General features: G+C 30.8%; 2 protein-coding genes across 7 annotated transcripts in view; one reads left to right on the forward strand and one right to left on the reverse strand.

Moving 5' to 3' along the window:
• Positions 1-16,120, forward strand: part of LOC107163257 (ras-like protein rasC) — a 194,189-nt gene that overhangs the window by 117,905 nt on the left and 60,164 nt on the right. The gene's annotated exons all lie outside the window — the stretch shown is intronic.
• The window catches only part of LOC107163252 (pancreatic lipase-related protein 2-like), a 39,735-nt gene that overhangs the window by 17,085 nt on the left and 6,530 nt on the right, over positions 1-16,120 (reverse strand). The window contains exon 5 of the mRNA XM_089223659.1: positions 724-909. Within this exon, the coding sequence (XP_089079785.1) occupies positions 724-909 (186 nt within the window). The remainder of the gene's footprint in view (positions 1-723; positions 910-16,120) is intronic.

Genomic DNA, 16,120 nt, shown 5'->3' on the forward strand with positions numbered 1-16,120 from the left:
TAATAACTCTTCATTGTCTACAAAAAACTGTTGAGACATTATAATTTATCAAATTTAGTTTATTTATATTAGTTTATCGACGAATCATTTGGATTTTACACCGATAACAAAAAATATTAGTCGAAAACATATAACAATAAAATAGCAAAATGTAGACGTATAGAAAATATTGTGTCTACATATGATGAACGTGATCTAAATGAGTACTTAATAATTGGAATCGCTCATAATTTAGAACTACAACATTAAAGTATTTTATGGGAATTTTTTGTTTTTTTATTACTTGTCTTATATTTTATATTTATGAGTATACTTATAATAGATGGGGATATGTCGTACGGGGAAACGTATTGGACGGGGAAATATCTTACGAGGAAGTGGTAACGAGGAAACGCGTGACGAGGAAATGGCAGACGGGGAAGTGTCCATGAATCGAAGTAACACATTTGGTTTACTTTTGGGGATGGATATAACATCATCAAATATTATTAAAAGGTTATCATGAATAAATTTCAACAAACCTATAAAATATTATTTGTTGTCACGATTTGGTGAGAATAAATCGTAGAACAGAATTTCATCCTTAAAATCAATATTATAAATAAATTATAATTTTCATGTTGTGAATGATAGTTACCATATTTAGCATAATTCTAGATCACGGTAACTTTAGACCAAATACCAAATGATCGAATATTAGGTGTTATGAGTTTTGTTCTTTACTTGTATCGAAGTTACATGACGGCTGAATTTGGCCACCGTTAAAGTAAAAATCCACATGACCCACTGGCTGTCTCATTCCAAAAAACATGGTTGATGTGTGCAACACTATTACGAATTGTCCGCTGTCTACATCGACTCTTTCATTTTTCTGACTTTCTTTAAAATTAGGCTGTGCCGGTTCCAGAGCTAAAAAATATAAGCCTCAATTAAATTATTTGGATGTAATAAGTTATTTTTCCTCCCAATAAAATGTAAGCTGGTATAAAATATTTAACGAAGAAACTACACTAAAATTTAAATAGTGATATATTTTATTATATTTTTTAACTGTTAAAACGTTATCTGTAATACAGTATGGTATTTATATATACGGGACATTAGACATTTTCATTTTTAATATACTATAATATAATTGGTAGGTAGATTTTTATAGTATTAAATGATAATTATATGCTTATTACGTTTTATTTAAAACTTGATCACCATCATAACTAATGTTAATGACAAATATAGGGTCGGATGAAGAGTCCGAATTCCAACAGCTATAGTATGTTTATAGCTCAAATTATTACTTTCATTGTATACATTTTGATTTATATTCACAATTTTCCTATTATATTCCAACTAATTTTCAGTAAACTTATCATGATTTCACAAGTAAAAGTTTAGTTTATAGAGAAAAACAAAAAATTACAATATTTTTACAAAACATAATTTATTATTTCAATGATGATTCTCTTAAGCTTTTATGTAACTACCAAAATTTAACATTCAATCGAGATTTTGCTTTAAAAAAAAAAAACAAATATTGCGCATTTATAAATCACGGACACAAGAGTATGAAGAAACATATCAGTTTTTGAAAACATAATGGAGTTCTATCAAACTCTAGTGACCCGTAAACTATGACTGATCGAACTACAATTAATTTCGGCAAATGGGAATTGCATTTTTTATAATTTATAACTTCATAAGTATAGGGATTTATAGTAAGTGTCCATCTAATATTTATATACTAACGTCATAAAACTACTCCTTTCACTTATAAAAAATATTGTTTATTGAATATTGAAAGAAAATTGTAGTAGGTGATTTATTTTAATTTTTTGAAGTTATAAAATCATATGACTAATCTCATCGTAGAATTTAAATAAATGTATTGTAAGGGAGCTGTTGCTTATTTTTCTTTACAACATAAATTTCCAGTTGTAAAAATAACGTTTTTTGTTTATTACATTATTTCATTGCAATATTTAAAACACATTTAATTAGTTAACCATTAAACTGTGAGCTATAAAATATTAAGTATTCATTTACTATACGGCTCGATTTTATAACTATCTTAAGTTATAATTTTGCACTTTTTCCATCATTTTTCAATCTCAATTGTTATGTTCATAATTAATTTTTTTTTTTCGATAGGTAATCAAGTTTTAGAACAAGGGTGTATAAAATAATAAACGATGCGAAAATAATTACTTATAAGCATACATAATTGGTTCCTCATATGTTAATACAAGTATTTATGTTTTTAATGTTTTGCTATTCATTGAACAATATTATGTAAATAAAAAAATATAAAATTTAAAGTTAAAATTAAAATTATATTATATTCATATTTTATATCTGTAATTTATTAACGTATGTATTCAACGATTACCCCTTTTAAATTTTAAAATTATTTTTAACAGTCACAACTCTCAGTTAATTACTAGTATATTCATGCCAAGTATAAATATATTTGAACTAAGAATATTATATGTACAGAGAGATTCAGCATAGATCTCTGAATAATTTATCGTATTACAATAATATAATTTGAACCAAAGCCTTGTTATGGGGAAGAAATAAAACCGAAATCATAGTCACTAAACGATAACGCTTCCAAAATTGTTTTCTTTCGAGATATTGGTCGTTATGCGCATTATGGGATATTGTAATATTATTACTTTCTTCGACGGTATAATAATATATATGATAATATGATACGTGCGAAAGTAAACTAAACGTTCTTAACAGCTCTTAGGATGTTAAATCTGTAAAATATAAATGCGTTCTCATGGACAACAATTTCTATACTGAATGGGTCGCGCAGATGGTTTTCATTTTTTTAAAGTATATTTAGCACTTGATTTTATCTCCACGTATGTACACGCATGTATACACAAGTGACTCCGTGTCACTTGACCAGCTAACCAAACAATGTTTTGTGTCTGATATTGAGTCCCAAAGAATTTATGAAAATTAAATCCAATATGGATAAGTCCTAAAAATGTATTTTCTACGATAACAACTAATTTTACTGTTATGGGTGAAAACACGATAAGTTTATTATCATATTGGTATGTATTTAAGAAAAATAAGCTGTTATATGTTTATCACTTAGTGTCAGTCTTCATGACACATCGAGATGGCAATTTATAAATAAATATATCATGCTCAAAATACTGACAAACGTGTAAGAAACATAATAGTACGTAACAGACAAAAAAATATCCCTGTAACGCTCAGTAATTTAGTTGAATGTGATACGGATTGTTTTTTCAAACTAAAATTAATAATTTAAACAGGTACCTACATAGTAATAAGGGACAGGTTTAGAAATTGTTTGCTTTTTTTTATTTAATGAAAACTACCGATAGATTGTAAGAGAAAGACAAATTCCAACATTTATTAAATAAAACCTTATGCAAAAAAAAAGCAAATATAAATAAAGTACAAGTATGTATATGTATATATATATATATTCGTGTGCTAAACAAAAAACTAACGTCATAATTTAATAGTTGTTTTACAAAAAACTTGAATTTATTGAAGATGATCTAAAAAAATGATGTATACAATTTAAAGGGAATTATTTATGAGCGGTTAAATTTTGTAATTGTATGAGTTACGATAAAAAATTACTCTACTAATGTACTAAAAAGTTAGGTATAAATACATAGAAAATTATATTATATTCGAGCAGTGTATGCTATAATCAAAATCAGTGGGTAAGCTGTATTATGCTGGTAATTTTGGTACATAAGACATAGCTTTTTACTACCAGAAAATAAATAATGCCTAAATCACCAAACTACCGATTACGTTATACATTCGATAGAACAAAAAAAAACAAAAATAAATCGTACAGGCGTAAAGAAAAGACGATGTTTAAAAAAATATACTTTCCAACAAGATAGCACAACTTATGAGGAAATTAAAAACGTGGTAACGTTAATATGGTTGAAATAAGAATCGCTGTTATTGGGTCACTGACAAAAATGACGCAACTATACATTAAGCAGGCAAGAATTATTATGTTAATGTGTTTGTGTAAATTATTTTTATTGAAGAACAAGCATTTCAGTAATTTAATTTAGATAACACGGCGCTATGGATATGCAATTTAGGTACATCGTGATTAAAATTTTCTAGGTTCTTGCAAATTTTTTAAAATACAAATAAAAATACATTTATTTTATCAATTTTTGATGATACAAATATAATTAAAATAAAATAATTATTACAAAAAAAATAAATAAAAAAAATAGAGTTATATTCAACATTAATATTCAGCATAACGCATAATATATTTTTTTTTCTTGATGTCCAAAAGTTGAACAACCTTATTTTCATTTTTATAAATCAAAATCGAAAATTAAATTTAATGCATTCAGGATATTGTAAAATATCTCACTGATAATATATATTATGAATAAGTGTTAATAAAACAATTTGTATTTATAGCTGCTTAATATATAAATTAAGAAGAACATAGTAGTCGAAAAATTTACTTAGTCTTTTCTTGTCTTTACACTCAAATAGAATATTATAATATGATCGATATATTTTGTGTTACCAAAACAATTGTTCAAAATGTGATTAATTTATAATTATAATATGAATATTGTACTTAACTATTTACGTGCAAATTATATGGTTTAAAAAAAAAATCAAATGTAAAAACAAGTTACACACGTTTTAACTTAAAATGCATTCATCCCCTAAAAATCAAATTCTTTCAATCACTCACAAAGTCACAACCACAGACGTCACCTCGACAAACTATACCACTAGTCGTGTTATTACTATATAACGACTGTAAAAATCAATTGATACAATACGCTGGCATTCAAATGAAATGTTCACTCGTTGTTTTACATCTTTGTGGGGTAAAAGTATAAGATTTGCCAGTAGTATCCCGCTGTGAATGTTGATACGGAGCGTTGTATTCTAACGTTCCGCGTCGTGAAATAAATAACAAATTGCGAGTATTGGTAATCACATTAATCTATTGCTATATCGAATAATAATTTATACAATGTTGGGGCAAGTAAAGCGTCGATCTGCACCACCCAGTCTTGATAAGTGAGATGGCACAGTCGGTGATGCTTGTGGCTAATCGGGCACAGGCCGGACTCTATTTACAATGTCGGGTATGTTAAGTTTTGACAAAACGGTGGGGAACCGCCCGTCAACGGTACAAGCTTATATAAGCGGTACTCCGGTGGCGAAGCAGGTTCGAAAAAGATCAACTTAATTAAGTGTCTTATAAGGTGGTGGTGGCTCTGAAAAGAGCCGTTTTATGAGTCGGTCGCGACGATGGTTGCCACGCGGAATCTATCTGATGGGTTCGGGGCTTCGGACTGTTGTCCTGGTCGATCGTCGTTCCCACCTGGTTGATGGTGACCGCGTTGTCCTCCGGGATAACTCGGCTCGTATCGTGTGTTCCGGCGTATTCGACAACCGCTTAAACCCTGAGCGGTGAGAGAATAAGCGTAACGCCGGGTGCTCGGCCGGTAGGCAATCCGTACGCTCACTGTTGATGCTCGGCGATAGTATTGTTGACAGGGCCGGCCGATCGGTGTTTCTCCGCGGTCTCCGGTAGACAGCAATCGTGTTTCGTCCGTGCGGCGTGAGTCGCTGAGTGGGTCGTAGTATTGGTGTCCGGCAACGGGTTCACTGGGTGATCGGCAGTCGGCGGATAACGGCTTGTGCGTTGTATGTCATGGCTGATTATCGTCGTTAACTTGAGTTTCCAAATGATTCCAGTTCTTCGTAATTGATTGTTCAGTTGTTGAAGAGTTGAAGTTTGGAATTGGAATGAATGTCCTCGGTTGCTGTACCGGTATTTATACACGTTAATCAGATTTCTGTAGCTTTTATTGGATTCAGGCGATATGGAATGACGTGATCTCAACGGTGCTGTTTTCACTCAGCAAACTTGTTCGTCTGTTCGAGTATAAACTTCGTTGTGTGTATAACGGTGTTGTTACTGTGCCACTGTGGTTACTTAAATGGTAGTCTGTGGTTGGTTGGTGGTCCTGAAAAGGACCGTTTCTGTCGTCTGATAATGTTCCGTAACAATGTATTATTACACAGGTTATTATTTTGACAGGTATAACTATTATGGTCACACAGGGTGAGACGGACCCTGTGCACATGGTGTCAAATTTGTATGTAGTCCAACTCGTCAAAGCAGTATGTGATTTAAAACAACATTTTAAAATACTTTGTGTTGCAAAAAATTTTTCAAATTCTATGATTATATTATAGTGAAATATTTGAATAATTAAAATTTCAAGATCATTTGTTAATAGAATAAGGATTATAGTCGAGTGGCATTTCCATGAGTATAATAAATATCTGATTTTTTTTTTAAAATTAATTATCATGGTGTTCGTTTTGAAATAAACATTTTTTTGCACAATTTCTTGTTTGATTTTATACAGTGTTTGCATATCGTGTTGTTTAACTATCAATTTTACTCGTATAATTTTATTTTATGTAAACTTAGTTACCATTCTACACAAATACCAAACGCTCTGATAACAACTCATGTACAAATATCCATGAATGTATGTACAATGTACAGTTCAACAAACTGTATTTATTCAATTAAATATAATATATACGATGTACAAGATAATAAAAAAAAAAAAAAAAACGTACCATTAAAAGCTGGTACCTATTGTTAATAGTGTACATTGTACATATAACAGTAAACCATGCCGTTCTCAGGTATATTGCACAATACATTTAAACACTTGGCCAATCAGGTATTGAATATATATATATATAATATTTATTATATTATTAATAATATAATATATATACCTAATATTTATTAAATTATTATTAATATTTTAAAAAATTCAGAATTTGTAATCAAATATTAAATTTATATGCATACAATTTAGTTGATCCGTGATTATATTTTTTTTCTGTTTTTATTTGATTCAATCCGTTTCAAAAGAGAACAATAAGAATAATTGATGATAGAAGCTAAGATAAAAATAAAAATAAAAATAATATATACAATGGCAGATTTGGCGGATTGTAGAGGGGTCCGTGGACATACTACGACATGAGTGAGATTTTCTTAGGCTAGGTTATTATTGTACATATATTCACTTAGGCTAGTAGGTCACGACACCACTGTCTTTTTAATCTTTTAGTTGGGTTACCTGGGATAGAAACCGATGATAGGTCAGAGATTAAGGGATTTATATGGTAGGCTAGGCGACTATTGAAACGTTTATAATGTGTTTTCGCTAATTCAGAGACATACGGAATTTTGTGGTCGGAGTGGAGGATGTGATTATATTAGAGACAAAGAATGGCGCTTTAAGAATTGTCCGTAGAGTTTTTGATTGGAATCTTTGGATGCGGTTGATGTTGGAGATTTTGGCAGCGCCCCATAGTTGGATCTCATAAGTCCAAATGGGCCTGAGTAGGAGTTTACAGATCAGGAGCTTATTAGAGAGTTTCATATGCTTAGATGTTAGAAGTGGACGAAGGAGACGGAAGCGGTCGTTAAGTGTACGTGTTTTACTAATTATGTGAGGTTTCCAGGTGAGGCGGCGATCAATAAGGATGCCATGGTATCGTACACACTGGGCAGGAGGGAGTGGTTGGTTATTGAGGGATAGTGTTGGACATATGCCGTGGCGAAGTGCGAAGGTAACGCGGATAGATTTAGCTTCATTCATTTTTACTCCCCAACTTTTGTAACACGATTCAAGAGCGTTGAGATGATCTCGTATGTAGGAGGAAGCTAGGACAGGGTCTGAGCTGGTTGTTAATATAGCTTTGTCGTCAGCGAAGTCACCGACTAGAGTATGGGGTGAGGTGGGCTGGTCTGAGATGTAAAGATTAAAGAGCATTGGGGCAATTACTGCACCTTGTGGTACACCTGATTTTACTTCGGTAGGAGAAGAAAAAGAAGAACCTATCTTCAAGGTAGGATTTGAGGATCAAGTAGTAGTGACTAGGAAGTAGAAGTTTTAATTTGTAGAGGAGGCCAGAGTGCCAGACTCTATCAAAAGCTTGAGACACGTCGAGGAAAGCACCAGTGCAGTATAATTTTTCCTCTATGGCATATGTAATTTTGTCAACCAGTCGATGGCCCTGATGGATCGTTGAGTGGCTGTTGCGAAAGCCATATTGGGAGTCAGGTAGTATTTTGGCTTCTTCTACTATAGGCAGTATTCGTTTGAGTAGTAATTTTTCAAATAGTTTGGAGAATGTTGAAAGGAGACTTATAGGTCTATACGAGAAAGGACAGTTATGTGGTTTTCTTGGTTTTAGTATGAGTATAATGATAGAGTATTTCCATAATATAGGAAAGTATGACAAACGAAGCATTGAATTGTAAATTTGAGTTAGGAAAATTATGGTTTTCCTGGGAAGGTGCTTGAACACTTCCGTTGTAATAAGGTCAAAGCCAGGTGATTTTTTGGGTGTGTTTTTCTTTAAATTAAACTCAACTTCGCTAGGGTAGAAGGCTCTAGGAGGAGGATACATTGGAAGAGGAGAGTTAAGATAGTTTTCAATTTCTTGTTTTTTGGTTGGAGAGATAATATTATTGTGTGGCTGTAATGTGTTAGATAGATGGTTGGCAAATATGTCGGCTTGGGATTGTTCAGATAATGCTTAGCTGCCATCAGCATTACGTAGAGTAGGAGGAGGATTGTGTATGCGTAGGAGTTTCCTAGTGGCTTTCCATATGGAGCCATCTACGCCAGTGAGAGAAGAAGTATAGTTTGCATAAGATTAGGATTTCAGATTTTCCAGCAGACGTTTCAGTTTTTGGGTAAGTGCATTGTAATAAGATTTGTCTATAGGATATAGAGTTCTTTGCCAAACAGCACAAGCGCGGCGTTTTTGCGAGATGAGAGTTCGTATGTAGGAGGGTAGATGAAAGGGAGGCATAATGTGTGAGAATATAGGTTTGGCTGAGTCCCATACAGAGGTTTGGATATTAGTTGTGAGTAGGTTTACTGCATCATCGATATCAGAGGAGTTCTTTAAGCGGATTTTAAGTGAAGTTTTTTTTTGGATAGAATTTTACTGAATTTGTCCCAGCCAGTTGGAAATTGAGATAGAGCTGAGGCATTGATTTTAGATGGGGGAAGGCAGTCTAGTGAAAGCAAGACTGGTGAATGGTCTAAGCAAGGGTCATTGAGATTGAATGTTTGAGTGTGAAGATTTCCGGGAATCTTAGCGACAAAAATATCCAGTATGTCTGGCATTTTGCGACGGGAGTTTGGCCAGTAGGTGTAATTTGAAGGTGCAATGATAGTAGAGCTGGTGGTTGATATTGATTGGAGGAAAGAATTTCCTCTGGGGTTTGAAGCGCGACAACCCCACTGTTGGTATTTTGCGTTGAGACCGCCACCTATGATGTAGTTGTTATTGAAGGTGGAGAAAAAGTTTTTTTGGTAGTTTCATTAGGTGGCATTGTTGGTGTCGTTGGTGATGCAGGTAGGGATCTCTTATTTGAATTCGTTGAAGACCTATTGTACTTGGCTACTCGCTGCTTATCTTTAATTATAATTGGCGATACGGTTTTATTAGTATTTGAGTGTGAGCCTTGTGGCATGATGGAAATGGTTTAATCTAATCACGGAGTTCAAAGGTCAACTTGTGCGACGGTGCCTTGGAGTAACAGAAGTAGATATTATAGTAGATATGAGTTGTTGACAATTATATTATATAAGTAGTTTAATAAAAATATAAAATAATAATTTAATATTAACTTTAGTTTTAATATAAGAGTCTTATATTTACTATCCTCGGAAAAAGGGTAGTGACGATGTCTTGCAGATTTGCTATTCCGACATCAAATTTAACACAATTAGCTGCACCGGAGGTGAAGCGCCTGTATGATTCCGTTGGTATTAAAATAACTAAGTTATACATAACACCGTGATAGCAATATTCGTGTACACAGCACGACTGGCGTGACGTGACTGTGATCATAATTACATTTAAAAATAGTAGTGGTTAAGGTTTTATGATGTTTTAGTGATGAACGTTATTGATCATTGCTTATTAATACAAAACAAAACAAGGCTCAAAAATGTCAAACATTTAAATAACATGTAAAATATGAACGTTTAAAATGATTAATGATTATTAATTTTTTTTACCTCTGTGATCATTTTGTAGATATTTGGAGTAATTCGAAGCTAATAATATTTTAATTTATAGTAGTTTATTTCTCAAAAAATCTTAAAATGTAATTGGTTATTTATGTTTAAATTTTATTTTGATGTATATAAATAAAATATTTATTATTATTTAATTTATGTGTATATGAATTAAACAGATACTAAAGTATAAATTAAAAAAAAAAAAAATTGGAATTGTCAAGTACTAAATTTCAACGGGACCAAAAACAGAAACATTTAATAAAATAAAATAGCTAAGTACCAGAACAAAAAAAAAACAAAAAAAAAACGAAGTGCATCAGTTCCCAAATTATGAAGAATCAAAACAATTGAAGTTCATTTATAAGATCTTACTAAGGTACAATACAAATTCCACAGAAAATGTTTTAAAGTTTGTAGATAAACATAAAATTATTTTGAAATGATTGAATAAGACTTAACTTGTAACAATAACACTATACCTTATAAGTACTTATATCGATTTTTATATTATTGAAGCTGAATCTGATTTGTGATGCGAGAATTCATTGTAGGTTAATATAAAATAAAAGATTTTCTTTAATTCAGAACTTATTGATTCAAAATATAAAACACTGTTTCTTTGATATTAGTCTAATAATAAGAAGTTAGAAAACAGAGGCAAAGGTTATTTTTTTAATATTTTTCATAAATGTAATTTACTCATTATTGGACAAGTATGCTTATAATTATTATTTATCACGAAACAATTTGCAAACGGGGTGAAACACTGCCGTTTTAAACGATTTCCACTCACCTCCACAAGTCACACCAATCATTATTATTTAACAGTTGAGATAGTGCAGCATATGAAAATGTCATTGACCGTTTTACTACTTAAATAAATAGATAGTTTGCTTCCCAGCCCCTACAATAGTTATAGACGAACAAAAACAACAACAATAAATATTGCGCTATACATACTTAACAATGAGCGACTGAACTAGATAATTTTCAAGAAGACAAAATAATAATTCTCAGTTATAAGTGTTACTTATAACTTATCATAAAATTTCAAAGACTGCAGTGTTCCACGCCAACTAATAATGATACCGGAGTCCAAATTACGGGAGTATAGTTTCTAGGAAATGTACTACAATTTTACTGAAACAGAGTATGATCGCAACAATTGCTTAGAGATTTGTGTAATGATATTACGATCTTTAACCCCTAAATTATGGAAGGGCAATGATTAAAATTATGTCTATAGAAGTTTATTCTATCTCGGTATGAAAGGAAATAATTTCAATTAATTATGATATATACGGGAACATTGTACATAATACACACGCATACACACACATATATATATATATATAATATGTATATCGTTACATTTTACCATTTTGATGCTATGGAATACACCAAAGTGCGAAGTGGAGTTTTGGAATGTTTTCAAAAGCAGATCAGTATATAGAGGAAACTTTTAAGATTAAGTTTGAGTAAATTTCAAACTTTGTATTAATTATTATATAACATATTATAATACAGACATTGTTTGGTTATTAGATGTTACATTTCAATTAGAGTAATAATCTAATAATACATAATGTACGCATGCAATAATTTGATTTCAGTAGTACCCATTTCCCCAACTCTTATAATAACATAGAAAATCTCTTAGGGTAAATAAAATCATTCTATTGCACTGCCGATATTATTATTTCATTACTACAAAAAAAATTACGATTTATTATTTTCATATTACTAAAATCCAAAATGACAAATATACTATAGAAAACCTGAATTTTCTATGACCTCGCAAGCCATGCGACGGTGACGTTATATTTAAGTCCCGTCGATCGTAAAATAAAAAATTGTACGTTTCTCTCAAAATATATGTATTTTATTGTATTACAATAATTTTAAAAGGAGGCGATATGAAATTGCGGCTTTTATTAGTTGGTAAAAAAAAAAAATAGCTGGTTTATACAAAAATGTGTTTTATGTCCGAACGGTACTGAAAGCATTTACTACATTTTATGGCATGTATTTTAAAGTTTCGTCCACTTTTAATGCATATCTAAGATTTTTGTTATATAATTACAATGAATGGCTAAAATTACTTAAAATGCAATTATATTTTAGGAACGTCGAACATTTTATTTTATTTTGGATCGAAAAAATCTAAAATAATAAACCGTTCCTATTCAAAAAATCGATTAAATATCACACCTTTATTTTAAATCTATTTTAAAAGTGTCTATCTTTTAAATGTTGAAATTTTTGTATAATAGGAGGTACTCAATAACTATCTAAAACTCTCTAATCTTATCAATGTGAATACTTCATCATCATAATTATTATACTATCTGCACTATTATATTTTGTCAGTACGGCGTTTCTGGTAAGTTTTTATCGGACGACGGATCGTAATATGTTTTCGAAGTGTCATTGATATGTCTCAGTTTTTTTTTTTACACTGTTTTCCGTTATTTAATAACGTCGCTCTGGTAGTTTATTGTCTATAACACACGCAAATAGATAAGTGTCTGCGGCGATGGTGGCGGGTAGATATAAAAGAACGTGTAGAATCTGAGGTCGTGAATAAAATGCGCTTAACGCTACCATAAGTTCGACGAAAACCCCATAGCTTACGACCCGGAGATATGCTCCAGAGAACAGGTAGTCTCGGTAAATTGTCGTACGTGCGATGCGATTGTGTTCGTTCTGTTAAAACACTATACATACGTTCATATAATATAATATATATTTGTGTGTGTGTTTATATGTGGTAAATCCTACATGTGCTCAATTTGTCCACGTACGCCAGTCACGTATACCATATATCTGGGCCCCTGTTTGTACGTATGATTCTATCTACGCTGAGAATGCATGTGTTATTTCGCGTGCGTGCGTGCGTGTGTGTGTGTGTGTGGAAGTGTGGGCCCATGTGTGTCGTTTTATCATCGTTAAAGAATCTGTTATTGTCGAGTAACTTCTCAAATGACTTGTTTACCGCTGGCACAGGTTTTTACGCGTGAAAACGTCAGCCAGTGCGGGACTAGGAAAAATAATTCACGCCTACCCCCTCCCCCCCACCTGCGTTTATAATACCACGGTCAAATTAATTCGCTTGAGAGGTTTTTTTTTCATTGAATGTGTTTTATTTCCCTTTAATTTATCAACACAAATAGCCAACCATTATATTGTAAAACATAAATAAAAGGGTCATGTTACAAAAATATAAAAGCTATACCAAATCTATAGCGGAACCACTTGTATACGTTGTGAATACGTTACCGGTATACACGGCAAATGCAAAGCTAACTTCCCCCTCCCCTCAGAAAAAAAAAATCATGAAAGCAAAAAGTACATAAAAGTAATTGAAAACATTATTCACACGCCGCGTACACTTTACTGGATTTTTATTGTTTTTACACTAAAAACCTGAACACCGCGAAAATCATTGAATGTTACAGATTTGGTTTAGTTTAAAATACCTATTACCTAGGCTGGTATACTTGAATAATGTTGAAACTATAAATTATTATCAGCTATTTACCTGTGTTTACTGTTCATTTCAATGAAATGGAAAGTTATTGTTAATGATCTTTAATTATTATCAGTAATGTAGTTGTAGAGAAGATTTAGAACTTTTTGATCCACTTCTACTACCTACCATACCAAACCAAAACAGAATTTTCATCATAATGACGAAACGCCAGGATATTAAAATAATTGATAAAAAAAGTTTATTTTATTGTTATTTTCCTATTATAAGTGGAGAATAAAATATATCTATAATTTTTGGTATCTAATTAATATATTATTAACCATGATGTTATTAAAGATATATTTGATATGATGATATACTTTCAAAAATTAGCATACGTATATATAAAAATAAAAAAATAAATTAAACCCACATCAAACCTAATAATAATAGAAACTGATTTCACAGAATTTCTAGAAAAAATTTAATTAAAAGTCATAGATTTCGATTTGTTGTAACTACCTTTTGCAAGGAGAATTATAACAGAACAGATGATAAAAAATATCAGTCTATTATCTAATCACTAAACAAATATAACACACGATATTAAGGCAAATAGTGTGAATACAATTGTAAAGTCTAATATAATATACATTTATTTCGTTTATTACCAATTAAAATAATCAATGAAAAATAAATATATATTTTCAACTGTATTATTACATACTTTTAAATTTGTTGCTTATCAAAATATTTAATTTGTTATTTTTAATTAAACAAAAAACAAACAAGTAAATTACTGAACGAAATATAGAATTATTAAAAAAAAATCATCGGCTTCTTAATTGTTAAACACCATATTAAAATATTAATTTCAAAACCATCAATAATATTAATTATTTAAAAATCAATACTCACACATTTTTAATATTTTGTATCCATGCAAATTATTCAAAAAAAAAAAAAAAAATATATTTTACACTTCCAATTATACCAACTGTAAATAATATTAGCAAATTTGGTTTACAATCGATAAACATTTGAATAACGAACATGCCTATACATTATTGAAATATTAAATAGATATTTTTAAAACATATACGTTATGTTAAATTTATTAATTTTGATAATAGTTTAAATATTTTGTTAGAATTTAGAATATTTTGGGTTGGACAAACATAAACTCGCTTGATATTACCTTTATAGTCTTATGAATATAAATACCAGCTGAAAATAGCGAGTAATAAAAAAAAAATATATAAATTCACCTCTGATAAGTTTTACCAATAGTAGCAAAATAATTATAAATCTGTGTAGAAAAATCAATACGTGTTGTATGGTTAGGTAGGTAACTACTATTTTTAAATCAAAATAATTAAATTATTTACGTCAAATTTACCTACTGTCAACTCAACTAAAAATTCCTTAATATCTAAATAATATTTTCGAGATATTAAGTAAATATTATTATGCTACATAATATGTACATTTTTGTGTTACGAAATTAAATTGCATAGTCCACCCGAGTTGGTCCGTGTAATAAGCGATCGTGCGATATAATAGTAATAATCATAATCATAACATACACAATTAAATTAAATTCGACGCGTTGTTTTCCAACGGTAATATAACATAGTCTAGTGGTGTTATTATACAATCATTTTAGCCATCGTTGTGGAGTAAGTATACTTAACAAAAGTACAAGAGATTAGGTCTTATTACGTTCGTGAGAGTGTCGCTAAAGCATATGAATTTGTGAGCGATAAGAAACACTTTCAGAACACCCCTTATATTGACGACCCGGATACGCGCCGCGCCGCCTCACGCACACTACATAATACACAGAGTAATAGGACAAAAAAATATACACTGCTACTACTCTGGTTCTGTGATTTAAAAATTTAAAATTCAACATGGTTGCAATTTAAAAAAATAAATAAATACAAAAACAGTAAAATATTATATTGGTATTATTTTATCTAACACGGTAAGATATAATATGTATACGGTTTTATATTTAGAACAGGTTACAATACTGTATAAACTTTAAACTAGCATTTTTTCAAAAATATCAAAGCACCTCACACAATTCGTATACATAACCATTCAAATAGATAACCATTTGTTTAAGTGCATTCATTATAAATATACCTATATGGATTTATAATAAAATATAATAGTTGTAATGTGATTGTTAATATGCCCACGTGTGATTACCAGTTAGCAGAGCCAATGTCACGGACTATATTTTATTTGATATCCCGAAGTTATTTGAACCGTAAGTCTGAACCTTGATCTAATCGCCCTCGCACTCTCTGGTGAACTCGTTCTATTTTTCCCCTTTTATTTTATTCACCCTTTACGTTGTTTGATTTTGAGAGATCGCAATTTTCAATAACGTTCACCAACGGCAGTGAAACAGACGAGAAAGTCTTTAGTGGTATCCATCGTATATATGTTACATTATATATATATACACTATACACACACACAAATAAATTATCAA

This window comes from Diuraphis noxia, unplaced genomic scaffold (genome assembly GCF_037042655.1).
Source record: "Diuraphis noxia isolate RWA-SAM2 unplaced genomic scaffold, SU_Dnox_SAM2 contig0003, whole genome shotgun sequence".
NCBI lineage: Eukaryota > Metazoa > Arthropoda > Insecta > Hemiptera > Aphididae > Diuraphis > Diuraphis noxia.